The 17,597-nt window shown below is 38.4% G+C and overlaps 1 protein-coding gene across 4 annotated transcripts in view; it reads right to left on the bottom strand.

Moving 5' to 3' along the window:
- RBBP8 (RB binding protein 8, endonuclease) overlaps positions 1–12,918 on the bottom strand; it is a 114,039-nt gene extending 101,121 nt beyond the window's left edge. For 3 of the 4 annotated variants that reach the window (XM_004387922.2, XM_023742056.1, XM_023742055.1), the window contains exon 1: positions 9,293–11,224. In XM_004387922.2, coding sequence (XP_004387979.1) covers positions 9,293–9,401 — 109 coding nt within the window. In that variant the 5' untranslated portion in view covers positions 9,402–11,224. Of the gene's footprint in view, positions 1–9,292; positions 11,225–12,699 lie in introns of those variants that run through there. The other variant, XM_023742054.1, reaches the window with a different exon arrangement.
- Between the last annotated feature and the right edge of the window lie 4,679 nt (positions 12,919–17,597).

Here is a 17,597-nt window from a genome sequence, read left to right as displayed (position 1 = left end):
AATCTATTAATTCTGAATTCGAAGCATGAAGATTGTATATTATCAGTAACAATTTGTGCTTAACCATGATATTAGCAGCATTTGTCACAAAGGAATATAAGACTCTAGAATGAACAATCACAAAAGGATACAATTATCCTAAAGATAACATATAAAAACTCAGCCACAAATATCTCCAGAATTTAACAAAAATGCTCTGGTTTGTAAACTGCTGCTCTTCAATAGAAGCTGAGAGATTCTGTTTATTCTATTTTAGTTTTAAAAGAAATGAATGCGGCTCATTGCATTGTTGTAGCAGTGTACTTTCTATCTTGTATGTGGCTTATTTTTTATATCCTAAAAAAAGCTTTAAGTACATATATCAGGGTATTCAGAGGAATGTAGGTTACTATGGGCAGATTTCCTTGGATATTGAAGCAAAAATTATCTCTTGCAAGTACTACCATTCATAATATTTCTCTTGTTTTTTACTGACATGGAAGTTTAAAAGTAATGAGTCAATTTTGATTCCTGTATATATTTCAAAATCTGCAAAGCCTGGACAAGTCCATGTTTGATGTCTTTCAAATAGCCTCTTATACTGGTTTCTTGAAGTGGATCCCCCACCTTCTTAAAAAAATTAAGTACCCTCAAGCATGTCTTTGATGTTATTATATAGTCTCATTTTATATGGGACTACGTGGACCACATTAACGAAGGACTAGTGTTAAAAAAGCCTCGCCTGGCCCCAACCAAAATGAGTTTTTAAACGACATATTAATTTTTTAAAAATAGTGCTTATTCATTTAACATCTTGAAAAATCCATAGTAATTTTGAAATTGGCAAAAGTGACCTGATCAATATCTTATAATATATCAAAGGTTATTTTCTCTCATCAGCTCAATAGTATATCTGATATCTACCATTCATAGAGCACACGGATACAAATCACATATGTTAACCATTGAGGTATTCCTCCCTTAAAGTTTTTCAGAGTATACAAAATAACTCTCCATGGAGTGTGATGAATATTAGAGCATAGCCACAAGTAAGTACTCAATTTAAAAGAATTATCCAGTATATAATATTCTAAGTTTTATATATTCTATAATCTGATGAATATGGCACACTGTTTTTAATAAAGAGTATCTTGTTTACTTTCAGAGATTCCTTCATCATACAATAGGGGTCTCCTGAAAACCCTGCAAGACCAAAGAACATGAGGAAGAAATCTGTCATAAACATCTTCTCCCTGTTAAGAGTCTAAAAACGAAATTGGCCCAGTTTTAAATGGGTATTTATTCAAAAAATTATAAAATGATGGTTATGTACAACATGTATATAACATGTATATGTACAACATAAGTATAAATAATGAAATGATAGCTGAAAATGCCAGATACAAGGTAGTATGTACACTGATTAAAACTATACAATAAACTACATGCATTTCTTTGATTAGAAAAGAATAAACAAAAAGCACAAACTTCATTCTTGTAGGATAGTGATTTATTTCTTTCCCAACTTTCTACAATTCTACCTAAAAACAAAAATATTTAAAGTAAATGGGTGGCAAAGTATTTCAGGGTTTTAGACAGGCATGGAATTTTGATATTTTCATATATTATGTGTTTTTAAAAACTAAGCTCCAGAAAATGTTCCACTGAACCAGCTATAAGCTATATAATTTGTTCAGATACCATTTACTAATTTCCTACTATGTGCCAAGTACTTTTACCTATGGTGACGTAAAGGTAAGTCAGGGACTCTGCATAATAAAAATTTAATGATCTTCTTATAACCAGTTATAAAACAACACAAAGTAGTCATTTGAAGGATAAGAATAAATTCTGCTCCAAGATGGCAGAATGTTAATTCCTCCCTATCTAAGAAAAACTCAAGTACATCTGGTCCTATTTAAATTATTTGAAGATATTGTATTTGCTTCACTTCCAAGTCACAAAAGAATAAAAAAATTTATACTATGTAGCAGTAAAACTCCTATAACAGTTTTAAACTTGAAGTCACTCATCAGTAAACTTACACACTAGGGTCACAGTTTTATAAACCAAAAGGAAGATATTGCTGCTCTTCAACAGAAGTTGAGACACTTTGTTTATTCCTTCCCAATTTTAAAAGAAGTGCATGTAGCTTATAGTTGTGATCGGTGTGCATACTGTTTTGTATGTGGCTTATTTTTGCTATCATTTCATTAATTATATCGTATAAATATTTCCCTAAAGAAAATGAATGTAACTGCCCGAAAAACCCACTGTGTCTTGTTCACTGTTGTATCACCAGCAACTGGTACCACATCTAACATACGTAACAGCTATTCAATATCTATTCATTGAATGAACGGAAAGTCGGTACTATCACTCAGAATCCTTCCTCAATGTTTTACACTAGACTTTCTGGGGAAAAACAGTACAGCTGACTGAAGGGCAGAATTAATGTAAAATATTCATATTTGTCCCTGGACAACATATAGCCACGAGCATAGTTAACTTTAAAATTAGATCTTTATCACAACAACAAATTCAAATTTTTTAATTTTTTAAATATTAAAACTCAAAAGAATCTGCCTCATATATAAAAAGCTCTTAGAAATTGATAGGAAAAGGGCCAACAACCAAAGGAAACAAAGTGACCTGATCAATATCTTATAATATATCAAAGGTTATTTTCTCTCATCAGCTCAAAAGTATATCCGGTATCTACCATTCATACAGCACACGGATACAAATCACATATGTTAACCATTGAGGTATTCCTCCCTTAAAGTTTTTCAGAGTATACAAAATAACTCTCCTTTTGAACATAATCAAAGATGCCTAATCTCACTCGTAACAGAAAATGAAATTAAAACTACACTGAAAAATATAATAGAAATGTTAATCATACGCAATGTGGAGATACCTTTTAGATTAGGATCTGAACAGACCAACTGTAAAAATCTGACATTGGAGATGACTGGGGAAACTTAAAAACTACATATTGCTTACATGATATTAAAGAATTTGATTTGTTAGTGTGATAACAGTATTTTTGGTTAAAAAAAGAAGATACATACTGAAGTATTTATAGATGAAAATATGTTAAGGACTTCAACATTAACTGAGAGGACTAGGAACACAGAATATAGGTAAAACAATATTGTCCATGAACTGATAATAGCTGAAGTTCAGTGACGGGTATATAGGAGTTCATTTCCTTTACTTTTGTATGTACGTAAAATTTTCTAAACTAAAAATCGTGAAAACTTACATTAAAAAGAATGATGTATATTCATGTTTCAGAAAACAAGTCTGGCAGAATATGCACACACACAAAATTATTTAAAAGTAGTTACCTGTTTGGAGGACTCACACTTCTTGATTTTAAAACATATTACACAGCTACAGTAATCAAAACAGCCTGGTACTACTATAATAATAGATACATAAATCCAATAGAATAGAATTGAGAGTCCAGAAATAAACCCAGACATCTATAGTCAAATGATTTTTGACCTGGTTAAGTCCATTTGATGGGGGAAGGAAGAGTGTTTCCGATAAATGGTGCTGGGAAAATTCGATTTCCCACATGTAGAAAAATGAAATAGGATCCATGCCTCACACCATACACAAAAACAAATTCAAAATCTACTAAGGACCTTAATGTGAAAACTAAAACCATAAAATTCTTAGAAAAAAATGCTGGGGCAATGCTGTCAGGCTTAGATTTTAATAACAGATTATCTAACATAAGTAACGAAAGAACAAATGGCAAAAGACAAAACAGATAAATTGGACCTGATAAAAATTAAAAACTTACGCTCATCAAAAGACTTTACCAAAAAGTAGAAAGACAAGCTACCAACTGGGAGGATATCTTCGGAAACTATGTATCTGATAAGAATCTAATAACCAAAATATATATAAAACTTTGACAACAACAAAAAGACAAATAATCCAATCATAAAATGAACAAAGGACTTGAATAGACATTTCACCAAAAAGAACATTTAAATGGCCACCAAACACATGAAAAGATGCTCAATGTAATTAGCCATCAGAGTTACACAAATCAAAGCCACAATGAGATACCATTCACTTCCACTAGGATGGCTAAAAGGAGCCCTGGAGGTGCTGGCTGCTAACTGAAAGGTTGGCAGTTCAAACCTACCAGCTGCTCTGCGGGAGAAAGATGTGACAGCCTGCTTCCATAAAGACTACAGCCTTGGAAACCCTTTGGGCAGTTCTACTCTGAGTCGTAACTGACTTGATGTCAATGGTTTTTTTATTTTGTTTTATTTTTTAGGATGGCTAAGATAAAACAAAACAAAAAAAACCCGAGAACATGACAAATGTTGGCAAGGATGTGGGAAAACTGGAAGCTTTATCCACTACTGACTGGAATGCAAAATGGTACAGACATTGTTGAAAACAGTGTGGTGGCTCCTCAAACAACTAAAAATAGAACTCCATATGACCCAGCAATTCCACTGCTAGGTGGACTTAAAATCAGAGACTCAAAAAGAGGAAATGTACACCAATGTTCACTGGAGCACTATTACAATAGCCAAAAGATGGAAACAACCTAAATATCCACCAACAGATGAATGGATAAACAAAATGTGGTACATACATACAGTGGATACTACTCAGCCAGTAAGAGAAATGATGTCTTGATACGTTACAAACATCATGCTAAGCGAAGTAAGTCAATCACAAAGGACAAATACTGTATGGCCTCACTTACACAAAAAGACAAGAACAGGCAAATGTATAGAAACCTAAGTTTGTCAGTGGTTACCAAGGGTGGGAGGGAGGAGAAAGTCAGGGTTACTGCTTATGGAGTACTGAGTTTTAGTCATGGAGATGGAAAAATCACATTAAGGGTAGGGTTGCACAGCTGATTATTCCAATTGCCGTCAGTAAGTTGTACACCTGTAAAAAGTTGAATTAGCAAAAGTTGTGTGATACATATATTTACAACAACAACAAAGAGTAGCTGCTGAGGATGCTTATGTACAACCAAACACCTCATGGGATTTGGTTTCTTAATTTGGAGGTTTAGGGGCATGGTTTCACAGGACATCCCAGTTAACTGATCTAACGAAGTGTTTAGTGTTTCTGTTCTCCTAGTTTGTTGCATAGTGCCTGGGGTCTTAAAAGTTTCCAAGTGTCCACCTGAAGCTCAACAATTGGTCTCTATTCACCTGGAGCAACAGAGGAAGGAGAGTCAGGAATAGGAGGAAGTAATGGAATGTGTGGATAATTGCCTCCATGAACAACTGGCTACTTTGTCATGAGACCAGAAGAACTAGATGTTGCCCAGCTACCATTACTAAACATTTTGATCAAAGACTCCATAGAAGAATCCTGATCAAAAGGGGGAAAATGCAGAATAGAATTTATAATTCTAATGGACTCTAGACTTTCTGGAGCCATGGAGGCTGGATGAACCCCTGAAACTACTGCTCTAGATAATCTTTAAGCCTTAAACCAAAAATATCCCCTGTAGTCATCTTAAAACTGAACTAGTAAAAAAAAAAGGTCAAATTGACAACAGCAACTGGAAAGTACCATAGAAACCTTAGGAGGCACTGAGTTTATGTCAATGGGGTGGAACAACTCAGAAAAGGAGGTGAGAACAGTTGCACAACTTGAAGAATGTAATCAATGTCACTAAACTGTACATGTAGAAACTATTGAATTGGTGTATGCTTTGCTGTGCATACTCTCAAAAACAACAAAACAAAATTTAGAAGAAAAAAATGGGAATTAAAAAAAAAGAATAGCTTAGCTTAACTAGTAAAGAATGTCTGCCTTAAACATTATGCGCTTTTAAGATCTGTGTGGAATCAAAGAGACAAGAGTAACTCAAAAGATTAGATAGGAATTTTAGGGAGCAGTTGAGTTTCTTAATGGGGGAGGAATCACTCAGAAAAGGAAGTTGAGAATGGCTGTATAACTCGAGGAATGTAATCAGTATCAATGTAGAAACCTGAATTGGCGTATGTTTTTGCCATGTATATTCTCAACAACAAAATTATTTTTTAAAAAGTAGTTACCTGCTTGTATGTAAAGGGTAACTTTTCACTGTTTACTTTGTTTTGACTTTTCTAGAAAAAAATATTGTTAAAAAAATAATGAACAATAATAACCCCATTGATATCTGGATTTCTAAATGAACACTACTGCACTCTGATTGCACCAGTAATTATCCATGCTTCCTGACTGCATGTTTGATCAATTTTAGACTGCAGAAGTTGGTAAAAATCTTCAATTGCTTCACCTTTGGCCTTAGTGGTTGGTGCGTATATTTGAATAATAGTCATATTAACTGACCTTCCTTGTAGGCATATAAATATTATCCTATCACTTACAGGATAGATCTTCAAATGTTCTTTTTGACAATGAATGTGACGCCATGCCTTTTCAACTTGTTTTTCCCGACACGGAAGATCGTATGATTGTCCGATTCAAAATGGTCAACATCAGTCCATTTCAGCTTACTAATGCCTAGAACATCGATCTTTATGTGTTCAATTTCATTTCTAACAACTTCCAATTTTCCTAGATTCATACTTCCTACATTCCATGATCTGATTATTAATGGATGTTTCCAGCTGTTTCTTCTCATTTTGAGTCGTGCAACATCAGCAAAGGAAGGTCCTGAAAGCTTAACTCCATCCACATTATGGTCTACTCTACTTTGAGCGGGCAAGTCTTCCCAGCCTTATTTTGAGTGCCTTCCAATCTGAGGGGCTCATTTTCCAGCACTACACATGAAAATGTTCTGCTGCTACTCATAAGGTTTTCACTGGCTAATTTTTTTTTAGAAGCAGACCACCAGGTTTCTCTTCCTAGTCTTAGTTTGGAAGCTTTGCAGAAACCTGTCCACCAAGGGTGACCCTGCTAGTATTTGAAATACTGGTGGCAAAGCTTCCAGTATCACAGCAACACACAAGCTGACACAGTACGACAAACTGACAGACACGCGATGGATCAGCAGGCCTACTATGCTGGAAAAGGGCTTTAATGGGATCGTGGATCAGTATAATCTATCAAAGAATGAGTATACTACAGCAGTAAAAGGGTGCAGGTAAAGAAGTAGGGGTGGCTAAACTCCAACCTTTCAGAATAAAAAAATTAAAGACAGTTTTGAATGTTTACGTCAGCTAGAAAACACGGTGTGCCAGACACTATTCCAAATGTTTTCCATATGTTATCCTATTTAATACAATATGAGGTAGGTATTATTAACATCTCCATTTTATAGATAAGGAAACTGAGACACTGTAAAGTTAAATAACAGGGTCACCACCTGTATTCAAGTGGCAGGGATGGCTTTCAAACACTGGCAATCTAGATCCAGAATTTATGAGCTTAACAACTACAACAAATTGCCTCTTTGTCAACACAGCACTACTTGCATTGATTCCTAATCACTGGAAGTAAGCACTCAAGGTGAAAGTTTAGACATAAATCTTAAAGACCAGGCATGATGACAATGTCCTTAGCACAGCACTTACAACTTACAGTCTGGCTCTATCTTTCTGACATCATCTCCTAGCCACATCCCAACCAATAAGCTCCCATCGCCAACCCCAATCCCTCTATTAGAGCTATACCAAGCTCTTATCTCCAAATCTATGCACATGCTATTCTTTTTACTCAGAACATTCCCTCTCTCTTCCCACCCAGCATATTATTTGTCTGGCTAACAGACTTAAAACAATTGTAAAGCCTGGTCTGACAGCAAACGACAGAGACACAGACACAAAGACACATACACCTGGTTCTTCCTTTATGTTTCCAGATAACATATTCCATTATAATTTTAGACTAGAAATTCTCTTAAAACCAGGACTATCTATGATTCATTCTTATGTACAAAGTTTGACACATAGTTGTTTTTGTTGTTAGTTGCTATGGAGGTGATTCCAGCTCACTGCAACCCCATGTGTTACAGAGCAGAACTGTTCCATAGGGTTTCAAGGCTGTCACCTTTCGGAAGCAGATCACCAGGCCTGTCTTGCAAGGCGTCTCTGGGTTTGAAACGCCAACCTTTCAGTGAGTAGTCCAATGCAAACTGTCCGCGCCATCCAGGGACCTAAGTGCCCAAAAGACATTTCTTGAACTAATGTCTTTAAGTAAACTGGGGCTTATAAGAAAACTACTTCTGGGGTTCATATTTCAGTACATATTAATCGATGATGAGGCTATTATCATGAGGTTCTGCCAGAAACTAAATATTCCATGGGAAAGCTTCAACAGACCCATATACTATACCTCAGACTCAAGTAGATCATGTTTTCATGGCACTCCAGCGTAATCTAAAGCTATAAAATGCTATACTATTAAACCTATGGTTGCAACAGTAATCAAAAAAACAAATACAATATGAGGTATTTCCCACACATGGAAAAAGTGTATTATGTTAATGTCACAGAATTAGATAAAGTATGTTAAAACTTAGTATCAAATCTTGAGCTTAGCTTTAATAGAAAATTTCTTTCTATGGAGCCCTGGTGGCACAGTGGTTAAGAGCTTGGCTACTAACCAAAAGGTCAGCAGTTCAAATCCACCAGCCGCTCCTTGAAAACCCTATGGGGCAGTTCTACTCTGTTCTATACGGTCGCTATGAGTCGTAACTGACTCAATGGCACCTAACAACAACATTCCAGGCACGACTGCACAATCCCCTGTACACTAAAGCACTTTATATAAACCGTTTAGCTTTTATTTTATTGTACTGTAATTATGTTTCCATGACTCATCTCTATCAGACTGCAGGCTCTTTGAAGGTAAACTGCCATTCACTTTTGTATCTCAATGCTTAACAGCAAATAGGATTCCCAACAGGTTGCTGAATGACTTCAGTAGAATCTTTATGTCTATAAATAATCCTGCAAATAAAAGCCCATTTTTTGAAAGAAAATTAAGTGCAGAGGTTAAGTGATTTGGCTGGGATCACAGAGCAAGTAGGTGAACAAAATCAGAACTAAAATCCAGGTCTTCAGACACCAATTTTTATACCCTTTCCACTATACTATAGGTATCACCACAAGTAAGTAACTATAAGCAAGAACTATGTTCTGTAGTAGTTGCCAATAGTTAAAAAATAACAACCCAACCATAAAAATGAAACACAAAAAAATTATAATAAAGGTCACTTAATGATCAGCTCTTTGAACTTCCAAGTCATTTCTTCCTACTATAAAGATACAAAACTATTACACAAAGTTAGTTATTATGATAACAGTCTCAACAAAATACAGTACAAACACTTCTCAAATCAGTATTTGAGAAAAGATTTTACCTTGAACTTCTTTATCGTGGTACTCCTTTAGTTTTGCCCAAAGTTCCTTAAAGTCATTAGATACATCTGCAGAACCAGGGCTTCCACAACTGCTTCCAGAGATGTTCATCTTGCTGAATATGCTTCACACTTCTTTTTACCTAATGATTTATGACCTTTTCTGTTACATTATGTAAGCATGAAGTTATCTTTGGAGACAGCTGAAATACCTGAAACAACAGATCACAATACAAATGAATTCTGCATTTATTTTTATGTGATTTGCAGTCATGGAAGAAACACATGTCCAGCTGAAACTGAAAATATGTGTGAGGGGGAGTGAGGGAAGATGATTAAGATGAGAAAAGTCCTGATTTCAGTAATTTGCAATTTGTTGTTCTTGGTGCCATCAAGTTGATTTTCAACTCATAGTGACCCCATGTGACAGAAGAGATAGAAAGGCCCCATAGGTTAGGTTCAAACCGCCAACCTTTTGGTTAGCAGCCTAGGGCTTAACCGTTGAACCACCAGGGCTCCTTATTTGGTCTTTAGTTAAACTAAATTTTCAGGCAAACTTTCTCTTACTCCCCCCAGAAAGCAGTAATTACCTAAAAATATCAAAAACCCTTTGCCATCGGGTTGATTGGACTTATAGTGACCCTATAGGACAAAGCAGAGCTACCCCATACAGATTCCAAGGCTGTAAATCTTTATGGAAGCTGACTGCCACATCTTTCTCCTGCAGAGCACTTGGTGGGTTCGAACCACTGACCTTTTGGTTAGCAGCCGAGGGATTACCGATTGAGCCATCAGGGTTCTTGTCAAATTGAAAGGATTCGATTACTGAAAGGTTCTTAATCTTCCATGGTCAGTATTCGCTTAGCATTATAAAAAATGTATTGTTTTATTTTTGGATCGATGTAGGGTACAACAATGTATGAAATCCCAAACCAGAAAACATCCTGAAATATTCCTGACTTAACAAGTACTCAGGAGCCCCGGTGGCACAATGGCTAAAGCAATTCACTGCTAAGTGAAAGGTCGACAGTTCGAAATTACCAGCCGCTCCTCAGGAGACAGATGTGGCAGTCTGCTTCTGTTGAGATTTACATCATTGGAAACCCTATGGGGTCGCTATGAGTTGGAACTGACTCAATGGCAGTGGGTTTGGTTTGGTTTTTTTAACAAGTACTCACATACACAAAGATACATAAGTTGTACGTATGATGATTTAAGTATCAACACACATGAGGAGCTGTACAGCTTTCTCATAATGAGGGAAGTCAGTGAGCAAGATACAGACACAGCTAAGATCTATGAATACAGAACATCTAATATTTACAGGAACAAGGCAATCAGGGTAAAGCTACTCTGTCTCTCAGAGTAAAGGTAAATGATTAAGTTATTATTACTCATGCAGCCACTGAAGGTAGCAATAGGCTATTAAGTTCAAGTGTAGTAGTAAATATTTAAATATGTGTTCTTGAACTGAAGCCATTAACTACTTTTTTAGCTACCTACTTTTTTAGTGGTAGCTAAAAAAGTAAAATGATTAACAAGTCTACTAAACCTCACACCTGGCTCCTTAGGCAATGCCTTACCATTACCAACAAGTGCCGAAACTGACTTGGGTTTCTCGCTAACCATTTCTTGAGGTCTCTGATGAAGACTAAAATAAGCAATGACATGCCTAAAAGGAGCAAGATTATGTGTGAAAACTGTTGCCATCCAGTGGATTCCGACTCATAGCGACCCTATAGGACAAAGAAGAACTGCCCCATAGCTGCTGGTAGATTCGAAGTGCTGACCTTTTGGTGAAGCTACCTGGTAAACTGCAAAGCATTACAGAAATAAACACACTTTCAACCACGGCTACCAAGGCCTCCACCAGACTGAGTCCAGTACAGCTAGATGGTGCCCGGCTACCACCACTGACTGCTCTCACCGGGATCACAACAAAGGGTCCTGGACAGAGCTGGAGAAGGATGTAGAGCAAAGTTTTAACGCACAAAAAAAGACCAGATTTACTGGGCTGACAGAGACTGGAGAAACCACAAGAGTATGGCCCCCCGACACCCTTTTAGCTCAGTGGTGAAGTCACTCCTGAGGTTCACCGTTCAGCCAGGGATTGCACAGCCTCATAAAACAAAACGGGACTAATGAGGCACAGCAGTCCAGGGACAAGGACTAGAAGGCAGGAGGAGACAGGAAAGCTGGTGATAGGGAACCCAAGGTTGAGGAAGGACAGTGTTGAGATGTCGTGGGGTTAACCATTGTCATAGGGCAATATGTGTACTGTTTAATGAGAAACTATTCTGTTCTGTAAACCTTCATCTAAAGTACAAAAAACAGAATTATCTATGTGAGATCAAACTGACAACAGCAACTCAAAAGGTTTGATGGGAAGCCTAGGGGGCAGTGAGCTGAAGATAACGGTGATGGAATAATTTGGAAAAGGACAGTGAGAATAGCAGCATAACTGGAAGAACGTAATCGATGTCACTGAATTGTACATGTAGAAATTTTTGAAATGATGTATCTTTAGCTACGTATATTTTCACCAAAAAAGAAAAAAGGTCCTCCAAGTTTGAGAAGGGAGAGTACTGACATGTTGTGGGTTTGTTAACTAATGTCATAAAACAATATGCGTACTGACTTGTAATGAGAAACTATTTGTTCTGTAAACCTTCGCCTAAAGTACAATAAAAAAAATTTTTTTTTTAATACACTTTTATTAAGTTCTTCATACACTTAGGTACTTTTTGAGACAATCAGTGAGAACTGAACATGAACTGAATTTTAGATAATACTAGGAAAGTACTGTTAATTTTCTTGGGTATGATAATAGTATGGTTATGTTAAAACTTGAAGTCCTTATCTGTAAAAGAGCTATCTACTGAGGTGCTCACCAACAAACTGACACAAAAGGTGCTTCCATGGAAACAAATGAAAGATTTGATTCCAGTCAAAGCACAAGTCGAGTCACACAAGGGTCCAAGACAAACAGAAGGGAGAATGTGGTAGTCTTCTCCAGAACTCATTGCCGCAGGACCCTTATCCGTCACTTCTCACCAGGCGCCAGCAGGTTTTGCGGATGAACCTCACGAAAACGCTCGTAAAGGAAAAGCATTAACCCGCGCGGGCGGGGGTCAGCGCATGCGCGAGGCAGGCTCGGCGCTGGGAAGCTCTTCCACACACCGCGCGGTAGACGAAGGAAGCTGTACGGCGCGCGAGTTCGTCCTCCCTGTGGCCCACTGTTATTACTACAGCTCGGCCCCAGCCTACTTCCTCAGACTCAGCCCGGGTACCCGCGGCCACCCCCACCCCGGGAGCCAAACCTGTTCGCTTAGCGCGCGCTCTCCGCCTCAACCGGAAGTAGCGCTACGATTCAGCGCTCCGGGTTGGGGAAAAGAGGTTCCCCTACTCACAGCTTCCAGAATTGCCTCGAGGTTCCCGAAAGCCCCAACAGGGAAGCGCACGCCCTCTGGACTGTGAAGACACAGCTGCTCGCGTCTCTCCTCTTTCGCCTTTTTCCTTCACCAGCCAGTCGCCCCGCGGGAAACCCGGCCCCTCAGGGCAGCCCACGCTTTTCCGGGGGAGGGGGAAGACCGGATGGCCACAGGCCGAGCGATGCGGCCGGACCCGCCCCGCCGGTAGCCCGCGCGACGTCACGCGGGAGTTCCCGTGACGTCACACCCCTTCCTCCTGCAGCCCAGCGAGGCACCGCCCTTTACGACCCCCGCCCTAAACAGAAAGCGAAGCTTGGAAGTGGAGGGACGCCTCAGGCGATCGCCAAATCGTTTTTGACCTGCTGTGGAGAAAACTCAAGCCGTTGTACCGGAGAGCCTCAAGTGCTCAGTGTATGTTCAACAACAGGAAAAGCATGTATACGTGACATGTTCCACATGAAAAGTTAAAATTAACTGATGTGAGATTGTACACAGATAATCTAAAGTAGTTTTCTGTCGTTAGCTCTTACCTACAGTTTAGTGATGTGACCTGACAGGACTGGGTGGTAGCTCTGTATATCAAAAGGAGGCATATTTTGCTGAGGTTAGATTGACTGTTTCTGGTGAACCGGAATGGAGAAGGAATCAGGAGTGATCAGCATTATTTGTCGGACAACATGCTGTTAGGTAATTTTTTTTTGTTTTTAAATCGGCTTTTCCTGTGGCTGTTTATGGTTTTCAGACTGATAGTATGTTTTCCTGTTTATCTTAATTTCCAAAAGAAGCGTTTTCAGACCGTAGGAATTCTACAAATGAAGTTGAAGAAAATACGTCGAGTAGACAAGGATCACAATATCTTTTAAACAAGTCCGGAATTTTTCTGTAATACTTGAAAATCTTGGGAAGAGGACAGGACATTTTATAAACTTTTACAAGTTAAGTAGTGTTTAGAAAATAATAAATACGAAGCGTAAAGTTAATTTTTCCACTCATTGCATATGTTGGTGGATGAGTATTGTACTTACTCCTTGAGATTGGACGTAACAGATGTTTATATACAGTTCTAGTATTGCCATAGGAAAGTTGGTATCTTTATAGAGGGGTGTTGAACCTTCATTACCCTGTTAGAGTAACTATCATTCACATCTAAATTTGGTTAAGGCTTAACTCATAAAGCTTTTTAAAGAAAATGCATGAAAAGTTGACTGTGCCATTTTTAATACAGCATGGGAGATATAATTGGCAGGATGAAGCTTTTATAATTTTTTTAGTGGAAGTGGAGAGTTTTGTTATAAATGGAAAGAATCCAAAGGTAACCAGTTGCTGTTAAACAGCACATTGAAACAATAGTATACTTGTAGTTTAAAGAAAAACTGTGGTAGCCCAATGACCTAACCTGTTCCTCTGGCTTCTGCCAACAGCTCCACTGTCCAATCCATTTATGCAAATTAGAATCCAAAGAATTATCCTCGACACCTTGTTTCTTAACCTCCGTATTCCAGTCCATTACCAAACCAAACCCATTGCTGTTGAGTCGATTCCAATTCATAGCGACCCTGTAGGACAGGTTAGAACTGCCCCATAGGGTTTCCAAAGCTGTAAATCTTTACAGAAGCAGGCTGCTGCATCTTTTTTGCTCATGGATTCGAACTGCTGACCTTAAGGTTAGCAGCTGAGCACTTTAACACTGTGCCACGAGGGCTTCTTCAGTCCATCACAAGTCCTGTCAGTTTTACTTACCAAATATCTCCCAAATCCATCCCTTTCTCTGTGTCACCACCACCATAATCCAAGATACGGTTATCTCTTACCTAGTCTAAAAACCAAATAAAACCCGTTGCTGTCGAGTTGATTCTGACTCTACTGCTAGTTTATTTTTCGTATTCAACCAGCCACCCCACCAAGCTTTTCTCTTCATTATGTTCAGAAAAAATTTTTGAGTGTTTCCAATTCATGTATATATTTAGTTTTAAATTGTGTGCATGTATTGCTGGAAGATGGTCTGTAGTCTAATGAGTAAGTTATAGGCTCTGGAGCCAGACTCTAGTATTTCCTGACTGAGAGACCTGGGCTAGTTACTCATTTTTCTACCTGTAAAATGAGGATAATAGTACAAACCTCACATGGTTATGAAGATAGTATGAGTTAATACATGTAAACTGGTTAGTATAGTGTTCAGATGCATAGTACGTTTTCAATAAATGCTAGCCATTGTTAGTACTGAAGTAATAGACTATAAACATTATAACTCATTTTTCAAGGCTGAGAAAAATGAATAGAAATGTAATATCCTCTCCTCCTCCCACCTTAAGTTGTGTCCACTTTGAGACAATTTCTCTACAGTGTAGCTACTGTGACCTTGAAAGTAAGTCTGATAAAGTCGCTCTGCTGCTTAAAACCTTTCAGTGGCTTCAGAAAGCCACTTTGAACTCCTCTACCACCTCTCCAGCTTCATTTTCAGACATATTCTACCCTCTGGGCTCTCTGGCCTCTTAGTGTCTTGAGAGTCACAATCTTCTAGGCAAAAGGGCCTTTACATGCTGTCTCCTTAGCCTGGAATTCTTGACCAAACTCACTGCCACCCTTTGCCTAACCCACTGGCATCGAACCCACTGCTGTCGAGTCAGTTCCGAGTTATAGCGACCTCATAGGGTTTGCAAGGCTGTAAATCTGCACGAAAGCAGAGTGCCACATCTTTCTCCCATGAAGCCACTGACGATTTTGAACCGCCGACTTTTCAGTTTGCAGTCGAGTGCTTTAACCACTGCGCCATCAGGGTTCCTTGCCCTTTGCCTAGCTAATTATTAATCTCTTTTATTAAATGATCTTATAGCACCATGTACTCCGTATCTTATACTGATCAGAATTTTAATTCTTGATTTAATTTGTCTCCCTACTAGTTTCTTGAGGTCAAAAACTATGTCTTACTCATCATTTTATCTCCACAAACTAACTTAGTGCCTGCCACAGAGTTGGTACTCTGGATGCATGACTGAATTGAGCATCTCTGACTGGATTCCTGTATTTTATGTTAGTGGAAGCCTTTGGGTATATTAAAAATTCTTAGATTATCTTTATGAAGTTTTGTAACGGTCACTTTAACAGTAGCAATGGTAGACATACTAATAGATGTTTGCCCCCAAAAGGAGCTTTAAGACCCACATGGTGAAATAAATTACAAAGTCTCCAAAGATTTGTTGAGGAAACTTCTTTTAACAGAGGAGCATTACTCTTTGTAATACTTGTATTCCCATGTTTTATAACTTAGAACAATGCTTCCCATACTTAGAACATGCATATTACATCTTGTGATAAAAAGACAAGGCTGCTTCCAGCTAGAGTTAACAGGGACTGGGACTCCAACAACCCTAGGCCCAGTGCTTGCTGCCACTGTTAGGGCTTGGGTTTTTAATGTCCCATTTGAGAACCCTGGTTAGGATGTTGGATTTAAAAATTTTGTGGTAGCAGTAAAACTATAGGCTTCTTAAAACTAGAATTTTGGAACTCAATGTAGATTTTAAAGTCATCTAACTCAAGCCATTTTAAAAAAAAATTGTTGATTCTACAACCTATGCTTAACTCCTACAACTGGGTAGTTTAGTGTTGTGAAGGGAAAAATCACGTAGCGGGTTAGACTGATTCCACTGAAATTACATGGTGTCAAACCTTATGTAAGGCATCCGTTAATCCTTAAAATAGTCTTTGTTCAGCTCCTCCTATTTTCCTTTGGCCTCTTCCAAAACTTCATTATTTTCCTCAAGCCTCTATAGCTTTCTCTGCAGACCACCTAGCCTCCTCATTAGGCTCAACAAGTGTTATTTTCCTAAACTTTCCTTTTCCTTTCTCAACTCAGTGAATTAGGCAACACCATTTTGCAGATAAAAATACAACCCAAATCCAATTGCTTCTCACTGTCTCCTTTGCATCCCCATAGTCCAATACACCATCATCTTAAACCTCTTCTGTAGCAATAACCTGCTGCTGTTGAGTTGATTAAGGAGCCCTGGTGGTGCAGTGGCTAAAGCACTTGGCTGCTAACTGAAAGGTCCTTGGTTCAAACTAACTGAAAGGTCTGCAGGAGGAAGATGTGGCAGTCTGCTTCCGTTAAGATTTACAGCCTTGGAAACCCTATAGGGCAGTTCTACTGTGTCCTGTAGGGTGGCTCTGACTTGGAATCGACTCTGACGGCAATGTCCTTTCCATGTCACCTCCTAAATAGTTTTGAATTGGTGCTTTCCTTTCTTTTTAAAAAATATTTTATTGTGTTTTAGGTGAAAGTTTAAACAGCAAATTAGATTCCCATTCAACAATTCATACACAAATTGTTCCGTAACATTGGTTACAGTCCCTGCACTGTGTCAGCACTCTCACCATTTCCACCTCGTCTGTCATGTTTCTATCCATCCAGTTTCCCTGCCCCTCCTTGCTGTCTCATCTTTGCTTTTGTGTAAAGATTGACCATTTGGTTTCATATAGTTGATTTTTTAAATGAGCACGTTCCTCAGCAGTGTTATTGTTTGTTTTCTAGGCCAACCTATTATTTGGTTGAAAGGTGACCTCCAGGAGTGGCTTCAGTTCCAGGTTAAAAGGGTATGTTAGGGCAGTAGTCTCAGGGGCTCCTCTAGTCTCTATCAGTCTAGTAAGTCTGGTATTTTTTATGGATTTGAATTTTATTCTACATTTTTCTCCCATTCTAACTGGGACCACCTGTTCTGTCCCTAGCTATTACAGTCAGTGGTGATAGCTGGGCACCATCTAGTTCTTCTGGTTTCAGGCTAGAAGAGGCTGTGATTCAGGTGGCCATAAGCCCTATGGACTAATTTCTTTCTTGGGTCTTTGATCTCCTTCACTCTCCTTTGTTCCAGACGAGAAGAGAA

The sequence above is a fragment of the Trichechus manatus genome, unplaced genomic scaffold (genome assembly GCF_000243295.1).
Source record: "Trichechus manatus latirostris isolate Lorelei unplaced genomic scaffold, TriManLat1.0 scaffold00199, whole genome shotgun sequence".
NCBI lineage: Eukaryota > Metazoa > Chordata > Mammalia > Sirenia > Trichechidae > Trichechus > Trichechus manatus.
Note: the sequence above shows the minus strand (reverse complement) of the source record. Positions and strands in the feature narration are given on the sequence as shown.